This window comes from Aotus nancymaae, unplaced genomic scaffold, assembly GCF_030222135.1.
Source record: "Aotus nancymaae isolate 86718 unplaced genomic scaffold, 86718_ANA_hifiasm-v0.15.2.pri h1tg000089l, whole genome shotgun sequence".
Lineage (NCBI taxonomy): Eukaryota > Metazoa > Chordata > Mammalia > Primates > Aotidae > Aotus > Aotus nancymaae.
The window spans coordinates 25608462-25632042 of record NW_026988504.1 but is presented as its reverse complement, the minus strand read 5'-3'; the positions used below and the strand labels follow the sequence as shown (position 1 = coordinate 25632042).

The 23581-nt window shown below is 40.6% G+C and overlaps 2 protein-coding genes across 2 annotated transcripts; both read right to left on the bottom strand.

Moving 5' to 3' along the window:
• Positions 1 to 501: 501 nt before the first annotated feature.
• On the bottom strand, positions 502 to 1228 carry LOC105717105 (keratin-associated protein 3-3). Its single transcript, XM_012452083.3, has one exon. The coding sequence runs from the start codon at positions 1169 to 1171 to the stop codon at positions 872 to 874; it is 300 nt and encodes a 99-aa protein (XP_012307506.1). The 5' UTR covers positions 1172 to 1228; the 3' UTR covers positions 502 to 871.
• A 9495-nt stretch (positions 1229 to 10723) lies between these two features.
• On the bottom strand, positions 10724 to 11328 carry LOC105717106 (keratin-associated protein 3-1). Its single transcript, XM_012452084.2, has one exon. It carries the CDS (start codon positions 11273 to 11275, stop codon positions 10979 to 10981), a length of 297 nt encoding a protein of 98 aa, XP_012307507.1. The 5' UTR covers positions 11276 to 11328; the 3' UTR covers positions 10724 to 10978.
• Positions 11329 to 23581: the final 12253 nt, after the last annotated feature.

Genomic DNA, 23581 nt, shown 5'->3' with positions numbered 1-23581 from the left:
TCCAGTTTTAATTATATCTTTCTATAGTCAATAGAGAGATCTGGGACGGTGAAGACACAAGTCAAAGATTAATAATGGAAAGAAACAGTTCGAAGCACAACATGATTATATCGGTCTCTTGCTTGAAATCTTCCATTGCTTCAAAGTTTCAGTCCAAACCCCTTTGCTTTGGGGAATCCCTTGTGTCCAGGTCTTAGTATTTCTGTCTTCTCTGCCTCACCCTCTTCAATGCATTGTTCATTCAGTCATTCCCAACTACCTCCTGTGGCTTAAAAACACCAACCTCTCAGCTGCCTCCATGATTTATGAAGATGCTGTTCTGTATGGAACAACTGTTCCCTTCTAATGCTGAGTGATTCTGCAGTGACTGGGAGGTGGGCAGCATGTCAGGCTAGCATACAGGAAGAATAACTAATACCTAGATTTGGTGACTCAGTGTCAGAGGTGAGGAGTAGTTATGGAAGAAATATACCCAAAACTAACGTAAACAAAGGACACATCTTGCCAGAGAAATAAAGTTTATTCAAAAACCCTCCGAGAAATTCTTTTGCTTCTATGAAAATACCCAATACAAGAAATAAGAGCCAGGAAGCAATGTGACCAAGAACATGTATTCTGAGGTCTTAAAGATTGAAACAGTATTTCGCTAATAAAACACATTCACCTGCTTACATGAACCAAATGGTTATTCAGCTAAATAACATAAAAATTCTTGCGGTTTTTTTTTTCCCTCCATTAAAACCAAAGGTAAGTTCTTCATATCTGGGCCATCTGGTCTACTTAAACATCTGGTAAACTACTGAGGCAAGTGAATACGGAAGAGACAGCTTCTGGTTCTTCATTGTCGGGCACTGAGCAAAGTAGCCATCCATCAGCAGCAGCTTTTGGGGAGGCAGGGCTCACAGCAGGGCTGAGTGAAGGTGGTGAGGTTGAGGGTCTCCAGGTTTGGAGTTGGCTGGCAGGAGTTGAGCAGGAAGCAGCTGGGCACGCAGGGCTGAGGAATGTGGCAGGGTGGGGGACAGTTGTCACAGCAGGTGGGCTCCAGTAACCAAACTGTGTGTGGGCAGGTGCTGGGCAGGCAGACTCCACAGCGGCAGGATTTGTCGGAGGAGCAGATAGTGGTGGCCGGCCCGGTGGGGACACTGCAGCCATAGGGGACACAACAATCCATGGTGATTGGCGTCTGGTTGGCTTTCAGCTTCTTAGACAGATGAGGTTTCTGAGGTACAAATGACTCCTCTCTTGTTAGGGCTCTTATATACCCTCCCCACTGGGCGTTGGTCCAACCGGAAAGCTTCCTCTTTTGTTTATGACACCCTTTTCCACTAAGATTCTCTAATCAGTTTGGCATTTACATGTATGTCCATTAAGAGTTCCCGCTCTTATTAAGTTAATCATATTTTTGACTCATTGGCTTGTCATTTTTGTCACGAGATCATCACATTTTTTGTCTACAGGTTTCTGGCATGCCGAACCTTACATGACTTTTAAGGTTATCAATCCAAGTGATAATTCAGCTATAATTTTGGAGGCTAAACTCTTCTTGTTTTTCCCTCTTAATTTAAAATACTATGGATAACATAATGTGATTTCTAATTACTAATTTCAGAATGAGCAACGCAAATGATTAATGGGACTATTTTCAACTCAATAAAGTCAACAAGAATATGACTGTTTACTGATAAATGTTTCCTATGACTATAGGCATCTCAGAAACGTTTACATTATTTGTTAATATTATAATTCAGGTTCTTCTGAGCAAGCAAAGTGACAGAATGGTACAGGACGTAGCCCCTTTTTATTATTTTTAATAAATTCGTAGTGAATTTCTCAAGCTTATATTATTCTATGGATTGTTTTCTCTCAAAGAGTCTCTATTCTCAAAGTTATGCCTATCTTGTGGTGAAACAAAGTATAAATTCACTGGAAGGAAGGATCCACACAGTGGTTATTCTTCATTGAATGTACCATTTAAAAAAAACCATCTCAGCCTTGATTCATTTTCACATGAATGGTGTACATACTTTAAAATAAGATGAAATAGTAATTAAAAGGAGAAATCATAAGAGTCACAGGACAACAGTGGATTTTGGCAGGAGACCTGACCCAATGCAATTTAGAACTATGACATTCATAAAAATCACTTTTTCACTGACTTATTCCCTACACGTTTATTTGTTTTCGTATCTTGGGTCTTGAACTAGATTGAAATTCCTTTGGGGTATGCCTTAAACAACTTTTTTTTTTTTTTTTTTGAGACAGAGTCTCACTCCGTCACCAGGCGCCAGGCCGGAGTGCAGTGGCGCGACCTCGGCTCACTGCAACCTCCGCCTCCCGGGTTCAAGCAATTCTCTTGCCTCAGCCTCCCGAGCAGGTGGGATTAAGCAACATTCTTTACTTCAGTCAGTCAGAAATTGAACTAGATCATCTGAAATGTGTACTGTTCTATGATTCCAACATCTTCCCATACCTCTCCATGATCAGCACAAATCCATTCAGATTGCATTAGATAATTTAAATTACATACTTGTTGCATGGCAATTTGCTTGTTGAATAAACAGAAAGCAAAGATTCTTGGTGGGTTGTTTCTGAGGGGACATTACCAAAAGCCAGTATGATCTGTTTAGAAGAGAAGTAAGTTCACTAAAATTAGTGGAAAATATCAAATGTTATTGGTGTAAACCTTATATATTATATGTTAAAACAACCAGTTTATCTTTTTTTAACAACAACAAAAAAATGTGGTACATATATGCCATGGAATACTATGCAGCCATAAAAAGGAAGGAGATCCTGTCCTTTGAAGAAACATGGATGAAGCTGAAGGCTATTATCCTTAGCAAACTCATGCAGAAACAGAAAACCAAATATCTCACGTTCTCACTTACAAGTGGTAGCTAAGTGATGAGAATACGTGGACACGTAGAGGGGACTAACAGATGCTGGAACCTATGAGAGGGTGGAGAGTGGAAGGAGGGAGAGGATCAGGAAAAATAACTATTAGGTACTAGGCATAATACCTGGGTGATGAAATATCTGTACAACAAACCCCATGACACAAGTTTACCTATGTAACAAACCTGCACGTGTACCCCTGAACTTAAAAGTTAAAAACAAAAAAACAGAAAACAACCTTCAAATCGTATCTATTAGCAGGAATTTACAACAAATACCAAGGGTGTTGAGCATCATACTGTTACCAGATGGTGCCATGCAGTTCCAGGATTTTGGTGTCCCAGACAAAGAATTGGAGGAGACACACAGAGCAAAACAAAGCAGCAAAAGCATATTTAGAACGGTATTACACTCTCAGAGGGGGAGAGCGGACTGACCACTATGAGACGAGATCAGCACCAGCTTGGTGCAGTTTGGGTCTGTGTGTGTGTGTGTTTCTCTTCCCAAGGCTGCCTAATCTCTAGCCAGTATCTGCCTCTTCGATTGACAGGCTTGTTGTTTAGTTACTTTGGCCCCTGTGTGCTTGCGTGCCATCTCCAGCCCATAATTTCAGTACATGCATGATATGCTAATGCAGTCCATATGCATAAGCTTTAATGAGCTGAATTTCATACAGGGTCATCATGCCTATTCCCGAAGAGTTGCCCCTTACTGGTTTGGTCCCTTATCCTGCTGGTCATGGGGGCCTTACTTGCTTCTCTATCTTACTTTTTGTTTTGGCTGTTTCACTTCTGCCACTTTTTTTTTTTTTTTTTACAGGTTCTAACTCTGTCACCCAATCTGGAGTGCAATGGCTTGATCTCGGCTCACTGCAGCCTCCACCTCCTGGGTTCAACTGATTCTCCTGCCTCAGACTCCTGAGTAGGTGGGATTACAAGTGCCTTTCACTACGCCCGGCTAATTTTTGTTGAGAGGGCGGTTTCACCTTGTTGGCCAGGCTGGTCTCGAACTCCTGACCTCAAGTGATCCATCTGCCTTGGCCTCCCAAAGTGCCAGGATTAAGACTGAGCCTACGCACCTGGCCTAACTTCTCCTTCTTATCTTGCTTCTTGCTTATCTGCCCCTTCACCTTGCTTCTGCGCTCTGCTTTTATTCACTCTGCCCTTTATCCAAGTTTTAATTCCCTTTGCTAGTCTCCTGCCTCAATGCCTACCTACACTTTACCACTGAAGAACAGAGAAACAAATTCAAGTGGCCTTCTCAGTATAGTGTAAAAGTCAAAGTTAATGAACTGGTATTGAAATCATCAAGGAAATGTTTAGTGTTTACTTACTCTCGACTTACCAGTCTCTCTCATCTATAATAAGTCAGTGGCTTGGCAAGTAGGATATATGAAGTAGACCCTCTCCCATTCTCTGTGTTCTCTCTGACTTCTCTTTTAAAACTTATCTGGAAATATTATACAGATTCGGGAGATCCACGGTACAACATGGTGACTATAGTGAATAGTGATATACTACATTTTTGAAAAATGCTGAGAGAATGGATTAAGTGTTCTCATCACAAAAATGATGACTATGTGAGGTCGTGTGTGTGTTAATCACCCAGCACATCACATAAGTGAAGGTTGGAGTCTCCTAGGTACTTTACCCTCTGTGACCTTGTTCATGCTGTTTCTTTAGCTTAAAGTGTCCTTTCCAAATCCTGTTGATTCCTCAAGATTCAGCCAAGCATCCCCTTCATAAAGAAACTTTAGGTGATTCTTCTAAATGTTTTCATCCTTTTCTCTGCTCCCATAAAATGTGCTGCCTATTCTTCCCTTTCAACCTCGTTTCTTTCTGCTATATTTTATAGTTTGTCACTTAAATTTGTTTTCCTCACTCCAGTGCAAGGCCCTTGGAAGTGGTCATCATGTCTTAGTCTTGTTTGTCTCTCTCAAGCACCTGGGATGATGCCTGAAACATGGTAGGCATTTCATACATATTTGTTGAATTGGATTAAATTACAGATTAGAATTACAATTGCAGTACTGTTTACAATAGCAAAGACTTGGAACCAACCCAAATGCCCATCAATGATAGACTGGACAGGGAAAATGTGGCACATATACACCACGGAATACTATGCAGCCATAAAAAATGATGAGTTTGTGTCCGTCGTAGGGACATGGATGAACCTGGAAACCATCGTTCTCAGCAAACTGACACAAGAACAGAAAATCAAACACCACATGTTCTCACTCATAGGCAGGTGTTTAACAATGAGAACACATGGACACAAGGAGAGGAGCATCACACACTGAGGTCTGTCGAGGGGAACTAGGGGAGCGACAGCGGGGGGTGGGGAGTTGGGGAGGGATAACATGGGGAGAAATGCCAGATATAGGTAATGGGGAGGAAGGCAGCAAACCACATTGCCATGTATGTACCTATGCAACAATCTTGCATGTTCTTCACATGTACCCCAAAACCTAAAACACAGTTATATATATATATACACACACACATATATATAAGGTATCTTTTGTTTTTATAATGACCTTCTGTAATAGTAACCCTATATATAAGGAGAGTGATTCATTTTTTGTGTGAATTGCTTTACAGTTGTCAAAACATTTTTAAATTCAAAGATTTACCTAAATGAAATGTTGAAAAAATAGGGCTTAGCTCAATCTTTGAGGTCCTTTCTGTGAGCATATCGATCTCAAATTGCCAGCTTCCCTGCCTCTTTGCACATGTGAGTTTATTTAGAGGAAGGGAAAAAAATAAAAATCAAAGGTAGGTGCTGAGCTTGGCATTTAAAACAGTTCTGAACTTAGAGCCTCATGCATTTCACGATCCTCACAGTTTACTTAGGTATCTACATATCACCGAGAGCCCTCTTTTTGGTTATGAAATTTATGTTGATGTCATCAGAAAGTGTAATTCTGCTGGATATATTTATAAGTTTATGATGCATGTGTCAAGAGTCATTGGGCAATTATAGCATTAAATGTTGAGACAGTATGTGGTTGGGAGTAGTGGTGTTTATTTAGTTTTGAAGTAAGAAGATCCATGAAAGCATTTTTCTTCCATTTCTCATTTGAAATCATTGTTCACAACAGGAAGAGAAAACTTTTGTAGAACCGAAGGCACAGTGCTATAATATTTTCTTCCCGAGCACCTAATTAAAGGCCATTTGCTGAGCAGCCCTTAATGACTGTTGAAGGTTCTTAGGGCAATGTGGGCAAACTCTGACTAGCGGCAAGGTGGTACACACTCCCAAGGCTGGACGCAGGTGGTGACAGAGAGCCCGGACAGGGTTGGAGCTGGGTGGCAGTTGTTGAGCAGTCAACAGGTGGGCACATAGGAGTCAGGGATGCAGCAGGGCGGTGGGCAGGTTTCAAAGCAGGTGGGCTGAAGGAAGCTCATCTCATGCGGCCAGGTGCAGGACAGGCAGACTTCACATTGACAGCTTATGTCAGAGGAGCAGATGGTGGTGGCTGGGCCAGTGGAGATGCTGCAGCATCCTTGGAGACAGGCATCACAGCAAGACATGGTGCCAGTGGACCAGGAAAATGTTTTGTTTGCAAAGGAAGGCTTTCTTCCGCAGAGCTGTCCTCTGTGGGTCTTTTATATCCACCTATCTCAGGGAACGTGGCTTCTGTCCGTCAGAATGTTGGACAAAACATCCTTGCTGCTGTTTACATCATCCTGTAAAAATAACTCACTAACTTCTGATGTATCAGACGCGGGATCAGCTCTCCTTCAGTTCTATCTGGTTGTGTTGCTACATTCAAACTTGCTTCCTGTTGTAGTTTCAAAATGGTGTCGGTGTAGTTCTCCACTTCATCACATGTAGACACATCCATATTGTATTAGTCCGTTCTCACGCTGCTATAAGGACATACCCAAGACTGGTTGATTTATAAAGGAAAGAGATTTAATGGATTCACAGTAGACCCGCCTCGGCCTCCCAAAGTGACAGGCATGAGCCACTGTGCCCAGCCTCAGGAACAATTTGAAGGAAAAATGAAATACGTTGTTTTTTAATTCTATTATCAAGGATGAACAATTACTAACTTTAAAGGCAGTTGTTTTACCTTGATTATTGATGCTCATCAGAAAACTGAAAATTCGTTTGAGTTGTCAAACATTTTGCATTTCAATTCAAAGTTAATGATCCAGTCAATATTTCTTCTCTGCTGAAACTGCTAATCAGTAAAGTCTGACTTTTTAAAAAAGATTTGTTCTTACCTTAGAAACACAGATACCTTTTTTATACTCATTGTATACACTGTTTATTTTACACTATAATCACCACAGAGAAAGCAGAGTTGCTGTGTACAACGAAAGGTACAATTGACAGGGAGAATGTATTATCAAGTGTCATATACTTTCTCCTGAATAAATAGAGCCACCAATAATCACATTTCTCTTTGACATACTGCTATCTGTAGAGAAGGTGAGTGCTTTGGTGTAGTGGAAAGAGAAGGGATTTTGGACCTAATTTGGGGTTTAATTCTTTCTCTCTCACTTATGACTTATGTAACTTGTACTTTGCAAGTAATTTAATCATTCTCAGCCTGAGTTTCTGCACCTGTTAGTGATGCAGGGCAGGGAAGCACCAAAGTGGGGCTTAGCCTGCAAGGGTTCTTGGCTTTGCTCAGAGAAGAATTCAAGGGCAAGCCAGAGGTAGAAAACAGCTTTATTGAAGCAGCAGTGTTACAATTCCATGACTTCTCCTGTAGAACAGGGCTACCTCTGTAGGCAGAGAGTAGCAGCTCCGAGAACTTTTGCATCTTTATACCTACTTTTAATTACATGAAGATTAAAGAGTGGTTTGTCCAGAAATTTCTAGGGAAGGAGTAGCAACTTTCAGGTCATTGGGTCATTGCCATGGAAAGGGGTTGCAACTCAGGTGTTGCCATGGCAACAGTAAATTGACACAGCATGCATGTCTGACTGGAAAGCTGTTTCTGTCCTCACGCTGTTTTAGCTAGTCCTCAATTTGCTCGAGTATCTGAGCCCACCTCTGGAGTAGAGTCCCACCTTCTATCTCATTAGCATGCCCAGTAGATACTCACTCGATGTGAGCTTTTCCCAACGAAAGCAGTAAAAGTAATGAGGTAGAATGAGGTTGGTTAGTTGCATGGGGTACTTGTTACTTAGATTGCTTCTGGATGATCTAGAATCACAGAATGATAAAATGAAAAGCAACCTTAGAGATGGTCTGATCAAACAACCCATTTTACTAATTTAACACCTGAGACCCCGAGAAATTAAATGACTTGCTCAGGGCCACAGAGGCAGCTCAAGGCAAAGCCAGGGCTAAAACAACACATCTTCTGGTTTCCAGTTGGGGATTTATAACTAGACAAGGGCCCTTGAATGCTAAAGGCCCATAGTAGTAGTAATAGGAGCTTCAAGTTACTTTCAGCATTAAAAATAAACTCTCAATTTTTATCCCTTACTAACATGTATGAAAACATGAAACTTCTTTGTTTTTGACTAGAAAAAAGGTAAGTTGGCATGGTAACAAAGGTTATCCTATAATAATCCTAAACATTTCATTGATATTAAGTGTATTTCTGAACAAAAATGAAGGGATTAATAAACTTTTTTAAGAAAGCCATTTGGAAAAATTACATATTTCAAGAAATAAAAAGATACCCAACCTAAGTATCTGTCATCTAATGAGTGGATAGAGAAACTGCGGTATTTATATACCATGGAATACTACTGAGCCATTAAAAGGAATAAACAATGTCTTTTGCAGCAACTTGGATGGAGCTGGAAGCCATTATTCTGAGTGAAATGGAGTGGGAAACCACAGGAATGAAAAACCAAAAACTGTATGTTTTCACTTATAAGTGGGAGCTAAACTAAGTATGCAGAGGCATACAGAGTGATATAATGGACTTTAGAGGTTCAAAAGGTGGAGGATGGGAGGGAGGCCAGGGATAAAACCCTGCACACTAGGTACCACGTATACTCCTTGGGTGACAGGTGCACTAAAACCTCAGAATTCACCACCACTATATAATTCATCCATGTAACCAAAAACCACTTATCATCCAAAAGCTACTGAAATACCTGAATACATACATACATACATATTTTTAAAAGATGCCTTTGGTGAGAAAGTTGGGAACTGCCATATGGCAGTAATGGTGAGAGTCTCTCATGTGTCACAGGTTGATGCTGTGGACACAGTGTTTTCTACACTTCGGGGCATCTGGTCCTCACAAGAATCCTGAGACAAAAGCAAGGCAGAGAGTATAACAAGAAAACTAAGCCTGTAGGAAACCAACTTATAGGTAGGAAACCACTTTACTAAAAGGGAGATTGAGACTGAGAGGGAAGAAATTGGCCCAAAGGCAAGTCCAAAAAAAGAAAAAAATACAATGATATCTTTATTTTCTACAAAGATCTAATTGCACTTAGATTTTTCCAAGACAAATAAGGACATGAATTAGCGGTTATCATAAAAGTTTTGTACTAAGAGGAAACTGTCTTTTTGCTCTCAGAATTGTGTGACTGTTTCTGGTGTATAGAAAATACTACACTGTAGTCTGATATTTTAAGCATATTTCAATGTTATGATATTAAATGTCACTTAGACTAGCAAACGTCTAATCACAGTCATGACTAATGTAAACCAATGTAAACCCCATTTGAGGGCACAATGAATACTCAATAAATGCTAATACTAAGTCAAAATGGATTTTTTTTGGAAGACAGCATATGAAGAAATGGATATATATACTTTTCAAAATTGCTTTGCATTTTGAGCTCAGAATTTGAGATGACTGTGACTAAGATAATAAATTATTTATATGCACCAGCACAGTGATAAATTCATGTAGTCAACTAAGGAAGAAAGAAAAATCAATGTCAGAATCAATGGAAACTAAAATCAAGGATTTTTAAAACATTCTGTTAATCTCTAGACTCTAGCAGAGTGCTTGGCATGGTGGATATCTTCCAGAAATATCTATTAAATAAATATTTGTTAAATAAAATGATCCTATAAAATGAGCTACCACATCTTTTACTTTTTAACCTATCACAAATAACCGTATCTATTTTTTCAATAAATTCCGGTGTGAGAGCTTTTATTCTGTTGGGGTAAATCTTAGATAGTGTGATAACCTGCTGTTCAGGTGTAGGTAGGCATTCCACTTTCCCCAATGGGAAATATGAAAATAAATAATATATACCATGGAACACTGTGCAGCCATAGAAAAGGATGAGTTCATGTCCTTTGCAGGGACATGGATGAAGCTGGAAACCATCATTCTCAGCAAACTGACACAAGAACAGAAAAACCAAACATCATATGTTCTCACTCAAAAGTGGATGTTGAACAATGAGAACATATGGACACAGGGAGAGGAACATCACACGCTGAGGCCTGTTGTGGGGTGGGGGAGCTAGGGGAGGGAGAGCAGGGGTTGGGGGGGGTTGGGGAGGGATAACATTAGGAGAAATATCTAATGTAGATGACAGGGGGATGGATGCAGCAAACCACCATGGCATGTGTATACCCATGTAACAGTCCTGCACAATCTGCCTATGTATCCCAGAACTTAAAGTATAATAAAAAAATAGGAAAAAATAATTGGAAGTTGACTATACTACTGCTACACTCCAAATTTCATTCTGATATCATCTGTGCCATCAACTCTGTTCAAACTTTGAAAGTGTCTCAGGTCTAAATTTCTTTGCTTTCTGATAATAGAGGTCATATCTATTTTGTGGAGGAAAAGACAGGGAAGAGCACATTTTACATTGATTTTTAAATAACTAATCCTAAAATAGAAAATAAATCATCACAAGGCCATATCTGCTAAGCCAGAATAAAGTTTATTAACAAATACTCAAATTGGTTATTTCTCAAAGAGGGATGAAATAGCCTAAAAGACAGAAAGGAGGTCTCCAACTGTACCCAAAGAAGCAAAGAATGAAGAAGATTCATCAAGACTTGGCCCTGGGAATTGGGAGGGCCTCAGCCTTGATGTAGGCAGTAGTGACTGTTGAAGCTCAGATGATGCGGAGGACATTGCACAGACGCCTCACAGAACCTGTGCAGACTCGGCTGGTTAACAGCGGGGCTCACAGGGACTCTCACAGCCGGGCTGAATGTAGGTTGTCAGGTTGATCCCACTTAGTCCGGGAGTTGGGTGACAGTTGTTGAGCAGCCAGCAAGTTGGCACATAGGTATCAGGTGTGCAGCAGGGTGGGGGGCAGGTGTCGCAGCAGATGGGCTGAAGGAGGCTGATCTCATGTGGGCAGGTGCTGGGCAGGCAGACTCCGCAGCGGCAGCTTTTATCAAAGGAGCAGAAGGTGGTGGCAGGGCCGGTGGGGACGCTGCAGGAGCGGAGAGCACAGCAATCCATGGCAATGGGAGGTGGGTTTTTGTTGAGTTGAGAGGAGAAGTCTGTTGGTGTCTTAATGCTCCTCTCTTCTGCCCTGGCTCTTATATACCTGTCTTCCTGGGCGTCAGCCTATTACTGAGGGATTTTTCCCCATGTTTCAGTTTATAACTATCTCCATAAAAACCGTCTAATTACTTAAGTGTTTATTACCTAAGATACACGGCTCACCTCATAAAAGAGATTTAGGTTGTTTTGTTGTCAAATTAGGACTCTTCACATTGCCTGTGTGTCACTGCACAGAAAGCTTCATTCCAGTCTTCAAAGGCACCGGGCCATTATCTTCTAATCATTACACCCTCACCAACAATGGCTTGGTATGCCAGGCATCTGCAAACGTTTCCCACTTGTGTTGTTTACTTTTCAGATGAAGAGGACAAATAAGCTTTTTGTTTGCTGTTCTACCAGTGACCAAAGGTTCTATGTGTTCCTTTAGGCCCTCTGGCTGAAAAAGTGACAACATTTTAGATTTATTATTTGTGGCTCCAAGAAACTGAATGAAGATGAATGGATGGAATCTACAGAGAAATAGATTTTGTGTAAAGAGGCACTTTCTAACAGAGCTGTAACAAGCCGTTTGTTCTCCATTCTCTTCAAATATGCTCAAAATGATAACTTGGTAAGAACACGTGGATGGGAGTCAAGACCTGCATGAGTGACAAAGATGGGTGTCCTTTCAGCTCCATCCAACTGTGTTACAAATGAAGATTGTTTATGACCAAAAAGCTAGTTGTATTGGGCCATTCCGAAGCTCAATGGTGCAGTATTTCCCAGATTGAGGTCCATGACTGGAGGGACTTGAAAGGGTTCTCTGGCAAATAAGTTTGGGAAATACTGAGTTCTTCATTGTTGGGCCTCTCAGAGCCTTTGATGTGCTAAAGTGCTCTGTGACTTTTCAATATATAGCTATAGCATATATTTTTCTCCAAACTTACTTGACCATGGGCTGCATTATTTTTATTTTTGTAGATTAGCTTTACAGGCCAGTGCTTTATGGAACATACTTGGGGAGATTTAGCAACATCTTACAGCAAGCTTGTCCAACCTGCGGCTCACGGGCCACATGTGGCCCAGAATGGCATTGAATGTATGCAGCACAACACAAATGCATGAACTTTCTTAAAACATTATGAGGTTTGTTTCGTTTTGTTTTTGCTTATCAGCTATCATTAGTGTCAGTGTATTTTATGTGTGGCCCAAGAGAATTCTTCTTTCAATGTGGTCCAGGGAAGCCAAAAGATTGGACACCCCTGTTTCACAGGCTCTGTGGTCCAGGAGAATAGAGATATTTCCAAGTTACATCTAAACCACTAAAACTCTAAAAATAAAGTTTTAAAAGTAGATAAAGGTAGAAAATTTAGTATGATGATTTAGAATTACTTTAGGAAAAATATTGAACTGGTTAAACCTTTAACAATAACTTACTTAGGCTTAAAAACGTGTATATATTTTCTTGAACCAATTTTTAGATAAGATGGCTCAAGTTCTAAAGATAAGTAGAAAATTGCACCATGCAGAGGAATCAGAAGCCAAATGAGATGCAAATCAACAAGATGATGGATCAAAAAAAAATGCTTAGCATGAAACTGCTTTCATTTTAGCCATTTTCTTATTGGAATGATTTTGCAGTTTTGGCTTCCTATGCTATAATTTACATATCTCTTAGATATTTACATATCAAAATTAGAATTTGCATATCAAGCGCTCATTGCTTGAACACCTGTTGTACGTTGGGCATCATGCAAAAAGTCGCAATAGGCTCCTGCCTTTACAGGAGTCATAGAAAAGAAGAGAGACAGAGAGAAGTAAACCAGCAAACAGTACAAAGGATTGTACATTTGGGTTTTCCAGGTTATGACATGAGAGTGTAGAGGTAGAAGCCATAGACTTCACCTGGAAAACTTAGGAAGCCCTTCACAAAAAGGGAATATTTGTTTGGGTCTTGAAGGGTGAAAAGGAGCTTAGCAGGTAGAAATAAATAGGAAGGAGATTTTGGCAAGTGAAACAAAATGCCATGGTGCACTGATGAGATGATAAAAACTGTTGCCTGGTTGAAATATAGGTTCTGGATCTGTTGGAATGAAGCTGGAAAGGTGGGCTAGTGCAACAGTATGAAGAAGTTGTACTGTGCTTAGAATCCTACACTTAGGATTTTGAACTTTATCTTATAGGCACTGGGCATTATCTAAAGGTTGCTGAACAGGTATGTGACATGACTAGATTTTGGAAAGATACTGTAGTTTTTGAGGGGAGGCTCATCATGATCATCATTGTCACTTACTAAGTATTAGGTAATGTGCTGAGTGCTTTCCATGCATTATTTCATGCAGTTCTTAAAACAGTCTTATGATGATGTATGCAATGATATTATCCTTGCCATTTGACAGACGAGGAACCTGAGGCATAGAGAGGCTAAATACCTGGTGAGTGAATAGCTGGCATTTGAAGCCAAGCAGTGTGGCTTCAGACTTCATGGTCTTAATCACTGTGCCAGATTCCCTCTTGCTTTAGGGGTATTGTCTGATTACAGTGCAGAAGACCCTCAAGATTAGTTGAGTGGGGCTGAGCATGGTGGCTCACACCTGTAATCCCAGCACTTTGGGAGGCTGAGGCGGGCAGATCACCTGAGGTTGGGAGTTCAAGACCAGCCTGACCAACATGGAGAAAATCTGTCTCTTCTAAAAACACAAAATTAGCCAGGTGTGGTGGTGTGTGCCTATAATCCCAGCTACTTGGGAGGCTAGGGCAGAAGGGATTGCTTGAACCTGGGAGGCGGAGGTTGCAGTGAGCCAAGATCGTGCCATTGCACTCCAGCCTGGTCAACAAGAGTGAAACTCCATCTCAAAAAAAATAAAAAAGATTACTTGAGTGTAAGATTGGTAGGAAGGATGGGGCGAGGTCTTTGAAGGTCTTGAGACCACAAGGGAAGTTGATTTTAGAGCTATTTTCTTAATAAAAAGACTATGCTGTAGAAAGGAGGTAATTTGAAGACAGGGACAATAATTAGGAAGCTATTTGGGTGTTCTAGGGGGGTGAGGAGTGTCTTGGAAGATATAGTTTTGTGGGAACAGAGAAGAGGGACTTATCAGAGATTTCTTATCACATCATTCAGTTTGTAGGGACCACCATCTGGGTGGTACATTAGTTTCCACAATAAAATTAATATTTTTGTTTTTTAGGTAATGGGAACACTAATCCTCTGCTAACACTTAGCATTTATTGACTGTATGCCATGTGCCAGGCATGGTGCTAAGTATTTTTGCACATTTTCTTCCTTATATCTTACAACTCTTTAAGATCAAGACTATTACTGTACCCAGATGATGAAACTAAGAGTAAGGATATTAAGTAATGATTCTAAAGTCACACCGCTAGTGAATGATGGCTCACCTAATAGCAATAGTTGGCAAAAAATCAATATTTTTGTGAAATTAAACTTTATATAATTATAGACTGTGCTCATGTAGTTTTTAAATTTATTAATACCCTCAACAAAATGTCTAAGGCTATGCCAGGTGCTGAGCATACAGCAATAAACAGTTCAGATTAGATCCTTGTTGTCAAGGTGTTAATTCTAGTGGGAGAAACAGACAGTAAGAAACTAACAAATGAATAAATAGGAACTCCAGAGAAGTGTCAGGGAGTACCTACCTTGGTTAGAGTGGTCAGAGCGGTCGGACTATAGTGAAGAGAAGGAGTGTGATAGGAAGTGAGGTTAAAGAAGGTGGCAGGTGGCAGGCCATGTAGGATTTTTTAGGTTTTTCTAGAGTTTAGATTTTATTCTAAGGGCATTGAAATCCACCGGATGACTTAAAGAAGGGAGTGATAAGATGTGATTCATGTTCAAAGGCAGACGAACTGCAGCAGAGCCAACGTGGAAACTGGCACGACTAGAAAGTGAGAGGGTAAACAGTTGAAGCTAGTTGTTGATGATCTGTTAAGAGGTAGTAGAGTTTGGAAGACCTTTTGAAACTGGAGGTGATAGGTCATGCTGATTGAGAGGACATGCGGAGCCAAGGATCATGTCTAGGTGTCAGATTTACTCATGGTGAGAGGATAGCTTAGCAAAAAGGCTGTTGTCTGGGGTGACAGGAAAAGGATTGGAGATGAGTTTAGTTTGGGACCTACAGACAAAGCATCCTGAGGCGGTGAGAGGGAGCAGAGCTGGAGGTGGAGATTTGGGAGGCTCCAACATACAGGAAAAATTTTGCTCACTATGATGTGCCTGGAGTGAAAATGAGATAGTCACTTTTGTGTGTGTTGGTCACGTTTTGCCGTGAGCCTCTTTGTGCCTTACCAACATCTATCTCGCAACAACTCGGTGAACTTCTGGGTGGCTGTTGGGAAACCCCTTCCACCATGGCGCCTCCTGAATCAGTAGGGATGTTAGAAACTTCATAATTCGGGGCCACTCAATTTTCCTAAAGCCTGTTGGAATTCTTCATCCCTTCACAAAAGCAGGATATACAAACCTTTAAAATTTGTCATCCTAATAAAAATGCTTAGTAAGTAAAAACATTTGGTCTTTACTTCCTGAACTGCGTGATCTTCTAAACTGCCAGTGCATTCCTTTATAATATAGATTGAAAGAAAGAATGGCTGGTATCAGGGCTGCCACTGGCATCAATTTATTCTTTGTCTACTTTACTATTTGCTGAACATTCTTGCAAAGGATTCTGAGCTTGGGTTAAATGGTGGCCTTTGGGATTGTTATCCAACTGCATCAGATTTTTTTCTTACAGTTTGTGGTTATACTCAAGCCTGATATAACTCTTGCCACCTTCTTAGCTTGCACTGCCCAAATTGAATTTCTTTTAAATGGAAGTAGTGGTGGTTTCCACTCGAGGACGTCTGATAGTCTCTACGGTTGTCATCTGGTAACCTGCAGAGCTGATCTCATAGCTGTTAGTCACATGGCACGTGCAACATTCTTGTAAGTGGTTGCTCAGCCAGCTGGCTGGAAGTGGTACCAATTTTTCCTGGGAATCCTAGCTTTCAGTTTAATTCTCATGTACTATTGTAGGCTGTGAAGTATACAGATAGTAACAGGTAATTATATATGATTAAGTGATATATAAAAATGTATATTAAGTACAATTAATCTGTTTAGGAAAATAGACACTCAATAAAATTTGAGTACCTAATATATGCCAGGCACTGGGAAAATAAAATTTTCAGCTACCTACTATGCAAATTATTGAGATATTTAAACTTACAATTGTCTTATAGTAAGCTTTGTAATTTTCATCCTTGGAATAATTTCCTAACAATAGTTGTACTTTATAATTTTATTTTGAATCAGAGATGTTTTTTCTCCATCCAGTAGATAAATCTGACTACTGCATTGAATCAAATAACCACTGGTTTTCCAAAAAGCTCCTGTGGTATTTGAAATTTTTTGAAATTAAGAGACTTAATTGTTATGTGTTTAAATATTAGCTGACACTATGGTTTTAAAATATACTTTGAGTTTTTAGCTTATTTTATTAAACATATAGTTGGCTACATGGTAAGAGCAAACTCTCATGCAGAATTTTCCATGTAATAGATTTTTTAAAAAGTGCATTACATGTATTATGCCATTTAATTCTTACAAGAGCCCTAGGAGGTTAGTATTAAAGCTATCCTCTCTTTTATAGTGAAAGGAAACTGAGGCATAGAGCAGGTAAGTAAGTTGCTCAAGGTCAATGCTGGTAAGTGGTGGAATTAAGATCTGAACCAAGGGCAACTGGCCCTAGAGTCTGTGTTCTTAACCACTATACATTAGTCTATAATCTCTCTATTATTGATTACTACATTTTTCAAGAGAAAATATATAATTTGGTTTATTTCAACCAATGTCTGTTGAGCACCTGCCATTTGCTTTCTACTGTGCTTGGAGATTAAGGGCATTCAAGGACAAGCAGGACATGGCGTACTCTTAAATATCTTAGAATCTACTGGGATTTGCAGGGTACACAGGGCTTGAATGCAAAGCAGAGGCGTAGGAAAGGCATTCCAGCTGTATGGAACAGCAGCAGTAAATGCATAGAAGTGGAAAACAACAAATTGTTGTTAGGAAGCCATGACTAGTGCACTGTGTCTAGAGAACAATCGTGTGAGATAAAAGCCAGATGTAGAGTCTTGACTCCCAGGATGTGGAGTTTGAACTTAAATTAGGTAGACTCATGGAGAACCACTGGTGTGTATTTTTCCAAGGCAGGAAAGTTACTTCAACTCCCTCATTTGTAAATATGGCTAATGTTACTATCACGTCGATGGGATGCTTAAAGAATAAATTAAACAAAGCGTTAAAAAGTGTAATGCAGTGTCTGTTCCCGACACTGTGCAATAAATGATTCTAATAGGTGTGGTTGTTGTTAATAAATAAGCAGAGGGAAGCTGGAGTCTTTTTTCCCCTATCATTTTCAGGTATTCTTTCTTTCCAACAATGGGGCACGGAGGGCTACATTTGGGAGTTTAGCTTTTAAGTTTCTCATGCCTGGAAAGCCTGTCTGTTGATAGTCTTCTTTATAGTTTTCATAACCAGTGGAGACCCCACCCCCACAAAGGAAGCAGCATCCTCGACCTTGCTTTGCCGGAGCCCTGTGAGATCACTGGGAAGCAGTGTGGGCTTCTTCTGTCCCCTCTGCCACATTGCCTTTTTAAGGAGGCAATCATCACAAATGCCCAGCAGGATTTATTACTCAGAGGGGACTGAAGAAACGCTCTATCTGCTTGAGCGTGACTTCTTCCTCATTCTTTCTTTCTCATTAGTATCCGTGATTTACATGAAGTGATAAAATTTACATTTCGATACAGTTAGAAATTTCCTCTGTAGAATAAGATGTACTGCAACAGCTCGTAATCATAGCTGGTCAGTTTTCCTCAGTGGAAATTTGACTTCTGAGTCTGTTGGGATGAAAAGAGCAGAAAGGAGGAAGATAACAGGAGAAAAAGTTTCCCACAAATATTAACAGTGTTTTGATTTTCGAGAGTACATCATGCTCAGAGCTGGAAGTGAAGATTTGGAAGGCTTCAATATCCAGATGAAAATTTTGCTTACTATGAAGCACTTGGACTGAGAATGAGAATGAGATAATCACTATTTTAAAATTTTTTTTTGAGATGAGTCTTGCTCTGTTGCCCAGGCTGGAGTGCAGTGGCGTAATCTCAGCTCACTGCAACCTTTGCTTCCCGGGTTCAAATGATTCTCCTACCTCATTCTCCTGAGTAGCTTGGATTACAGGCATGCACCACCACACCTGGCTAATTTTCATAATTTTAGTAGTGATGGGGTTTCACCATGTTGATCAGGCTGGTCTCAAACTGCTGACCTCGTGATCCGCCTGCCTTAGGCCTCCCGAAGTGCTGGGATTACAGGCGTGAGCCACTGTGCCCGGTGAGATGATCACTTTTACGTAATCCATTTTATTCAAATGGAATACAACATTACCCTGGGCAATGCTCTTCCCATTTTTAAGGCTATTTTCCACACATGAGTATCTGGCTATTGCTGTCCTTTCCATAGCCAAAATGGTTTTCTGCTCCTGAAGACATACACTTGAATGGAGAAGAGGAATAGAAAATAAAATTTCTTGAGCATCTACTCTGTGCCAGGCATGTTACTATTAAAAACCTTATTTGTTTTTCACAGCAATACTGTGACATATTAGAACCCCCATTTGATATACAAGACAAAAACTGAGCTTCTGAGAAGATTTGTCTAAGGTCACAGTCAGTGAGTGAGTAGATCTGGGATTTTGAGCTCAAGTCTTCTGATTCCTTCCTCATCCCACTCTCCGTCCCTTCCTACAGTTAAAAACATCTTTACAGTGATCAAAGTGTCAATCTATACTCAAATACAGTAACAGTTCCCAACTTTTTTGACACCAGGGATCAGTTTCATGGAGGACAATTTTTTCATGAACTGTGTGGGTGGGGTTGAGATGGGATGGTTTGGGGATGAAACTGTCCCACCTCAGACAGATTCTCACAAGGAGTGTGCAACCTGGATCCCTTGCATGTGCAGTTCACAGTTCACAGAATGCTTTGCACTCCTGTGAGAATCTAATGCCGCCGCTGATCTGCTGATCTGACAAGAGGCAGAGCTCAGGCTCCTCTGCTCCTCACCTCCTGATGTGTGGTCCAGTTCCTAGCAGGCCAGGGACAGATATTGCTCTGCAGCCTGGAGTTGGGGGACCCCTGAAATATAACACAACAAGTTTGTTTTGCTTAGTACATGTTAATACACAAAATAAGTGTTTAGTATTACTTCTAGTCTCAGCTCTGGTTCACGCTAACTTCTATTCCTGACTTTTTTTCAGTTCTCTTTCAGTTTGGTGTCTTCTGATCACTAAACCAATGAGTGTTGGAGTAAAGTGTAAAAATGTTAACCTCAGAGTCTCCTGAATTCTATCCTTAGGTTTCTGTTATTTTGTTTCCCTCACTCCCTCCTGATTAGAGAGCCTTGAATTTTCTTCTCTTTTCATGTTTTTTGTGGCTGTTGCTGTCAACCTCTGTCATCTCTAACTCTTTTCAGACTTCCTCATGCTTCCTGGCTTCAGTTGCTCTGAAAATCCCGAGTTCTTTATCATCTTCTTAGCACCAGGTTATCAACCCACTAGGATCTTTCTTTCCAGGTTCACAGGTGTCACCTTTGGAACAAGTTAATATTGTCTCAGAGATAACATAATTTCAGTTCTTTACTCTGGCCCCATTAGGACCAAGATTTCTCTGAACCTTTTGGGAAAATATTTGGTTTGTTTCATTTATGCAACTAAAATAAGTAAGATATTAAAAATTTGAGAAAGCAAAAGTCTTGAAATTTTGTGTGTTAAATATTAACCCATTAAAAGCCAGGAATTTTGATTTTTGTGTCATGTGGTGTATCAGCCCTGTTTCTCTATCTCATATTTGTAATGCAGGAACAAAGAAGAAAAAAGAGAACGTGCTTAGAAATGAATAGGCCCAACATAGGTCAATAATACTTGGCGTTTTGCATTAGCCTCTCTCAAGCTCACAAAACAATTTCACTAAACTCTCAAATCTCCAGTCTTACCCAAGGCTTTCATGCTTTAGTTGATGTGATGATTCAACATTTTCTCCCTTCAAGTTTCTGAAAATCCCTTCGTGTCTTTGAACATTTAAAACTAATTCTGTCTAATGGCATTTAATAGAATAATCATGATGGAAACAGGTTTCTTAAGTCAGGGTTATGATTTTGGGGATAAGTCAGTAATTAACAAAGGGCTGTCTGCAGTCAGGTCTCTGGGCATATCCCACTTTTCATGGAAGGCTTTTGATAGAGAAGGTGGAACTTTCTTAACTACAGAGCCTAATGTTGCCAAAGAGCAATCTTTCTAGTTTCTTAATTGGATTCTATCACGCCTAAAATGCTGTAATTCTCTGGCTGCCATCTCCAAAGCTCAGAGATAATTTTTTTTTCATAATCCACTCTGGTGATTAACGAAAGGGAGTAAGTGAACATTCTGTACAAATGGCTCACTAAATAATCTAATTTTTCAAAAGCAATGAGAGTATAACAATTAGGGTCCCACAGGAGATGAGAACCAAATTCTTTTAAAATTCATATGAAGAATTTTTAAGTTGTTCACTAGGTAACTGAAAGGATTAAAAGAGGACCCTAAGCAGGGCATGGTGGCTCACACCTGTAATCCCAGGACTTTGGGAGGCTGAGGCGGGTGGATCACTAAGTCAGGAGTTCAAGACCAGCCCGGCCAACATGGTGAAACTCCTTCTCTGCTAAAAACACAAAAATTAGCCGGGCATTGTAGTGGGCATCTGTAATCCCAGCTACTCAGGAGGCTGAGGCAGAGAATTGCTCGCACCCGGGAGGAGGAGATTGCAGTGAGCCGAGATCATGCCACTGCACTCCAGCCTGGGTGACAGAGTGAGACTCCATCTCAAAATAAAATAAAAGAAGAAGAAAAAAAAGAAAGAAAGAAAAAAAGAGGACCCTAAGATACCACAAATGTGGGAACTGCAGAAAGCCCTAGTTTTCAAGGGAAGCTTTAAAGGCCTAGCTTTAAATGGAAGAGGCAAGGAATTAAAACTTAGAGAGGCGGATTCCCTGTAGAGCTGAAACTGTTGTTTTAAGAGAGGACTGGTTGGTCCTGGTGACCCTGCAAAGGAGACAATGAAACCAGTTCTACAAGTGTTGAGAAAACTGCAAACTGAATTCATTTGCTACCACGGGCAGGATCTACACCTGCTGGAGTGAGAAGTGTGACTTGGGGCGATTATCCTGGGATCTGCTTAGCACACAGGAATCCCCAATGAAGGAGGAAGGAACAAGTCCTGTCCTCCTCTTCCAGCTTTGCAGTTTTCCTCTGTCACCCCCTAGTGGAAAAGCCTAACAGAGCCACGGGCAATGCCACAGTGTGTTTTGCAGAGTACAGAAGGGAGGTCTTAGAGCAGAGAAAGAGGAACTAAATGGGCACAAAGAGGAACTTATTCTGAAGCCCACACCTTCCCAGAGAGATATATTTAGATCTACTGAATCTCCCAACACCAGTCTTTACTTCCAATTCCTTAAATTCATGGTCTCGTCATGAATTTTGGGGTCAGAGTTGGATTTGTAGTTCTGTTTTTTACTTATGAACAAATTATTGAACCTGTTTAGGTTTTATTTCCTCATCTACAAAGGTAAAGTAACAGTATCTATTTTACAGGATTGATGTAAGTATTCAATGAAATTAGGTTCATATGAAGCTTACTTAGCTTGGGGTATAGCATATGGCAGTGGTCCCCAACTTTTCTGCATGAGGGACTGGCTTCATGGAAGACAGTTTTTCCATGGACGAGGGAGGTGAATGGGGATGCTTCAGGATGATTCAAGTGTATTACATTTATTGTGCACTTTATTTCTGTTATTATTATAGTGTAATATACAATGACATAATTATACAACTCACCATAATGTGGAATCAATGGGAGCCCTGAGCTTATTTTCCTGCAACTAGATGGTCCCATCTGGGAGTGATGGGAGACAGTGACAGATCATCAGGCATTAGAGTCTCATAAGGAGCCCACAACCTAGATCCCTCACATGCATGGTTCACAATAGTGTTTGTGCTCCTCTGAGAATCTAATGCCACTGCTGATCTGACAGGAGGTTGAGTTCAGGCAGTAATGCTCCTGGCTGGTGGTTCACCTCCTGCTGTGCGGCCTGGTTCCTAACAGGCCATGGACTGGTATCAATCCACTGCCCAGGGGTTAGGGGCCTCTGCCTTAATAGACTGCTCCTGTGCACATCCAACCTTATGGTTTGGTAGGTAGATAACCCCTGCTCAGCAGGAGAAGCTCATGTTGCACGATCATTCCATTTTTTCCAGTTCTTGCCCACTAGCAAGCCAGAAGTTTATTAAAAGGACAGCAGTTATTTTCAGAAGAGGGCATGGATTTTCTCCAAAACCTTGTAAGTCTGACCTGTAATTCTTCTACTGATGCTTGCCAGAGTCTACACACAGTGAGCATGTATTTTCCGTAGACACTTCAAATATTTCTGGATGTGCTGGCTTATAAGGCTCAAATGAAATAACAGCCTGAATTGTAGCTAGCTCCTTCTTTCCTTCCTTCCTTCCTTCCTTCCTTCCTTCCTTCCTTCCTTCTCTCTCTCTTTCTTTCCTTCCTTCTCTCTCTCTTTCTTTCTTTCCTTCCTTCCTTCCTTTCTTCTTTTCGGGTGGAGTCTTGCTCTGTTGCCAAGGCTGAAGTACAGTGGTGTGATCCAGGCTCACTGCATCCTCCTCCCAGGTTCGAGCAATTCCCCTGCCTCAGCCTCTGGAGTAGCTGGGATTACAGACACATGCCACCACACCCGTAGCTGGGACTTTTCTTTAGAGCTTTCCCTTGCTCTTGTCCCCCCTAAAACCTGGAAGCATTTTGAGTTATTCATTAAATGGGTTGAAATAGCACACTCAGATATGGTATACGTTGATCCCAAAATAGAAAAATGCCCACCAAGGGTTGTTCTTTTTTAGCTGAACTTAAAATACAGCAGTTTTTCTTTCACCTCGGAAAGGATATCTCAATATATTCCCAACAACTGGACTCCAAGAAACTTCACTGAGGCGGTGAGCTTTTTAATTTTTGTAGAGTTTGTTCCTCACCCTGGAGTTCATTAATGCTTTACTGAGTCTTCTAAGGTGCTTGTTACTTCCTGTTCGTCACATGTAACCAGCATGAGGTCATTGATGTAGTAGACTGCTATGATGTTGTAAGGAAAGTCAAGATGATTAATGCCATGAGTTATTAGGACAGAGAGCAAGA

Excerpts from the sequence above, each read along its gene's own strand:
- LOC105717106 (XM_012452084.2), bottom strand. The coding sequence starts at position 11,275 with ATGGATTGCTGTGCTCTCCGCTCCTGCAGCGTCCCCACCGGCCCTGCC.
- LOC105717105 (XM_012452083.3), bottom strand. The coding sequence starts at position 1,171 with ATGGATTGTTGTGTCCCCTATGGCTGCAGTGTCCCCACCGGGCCGGCC.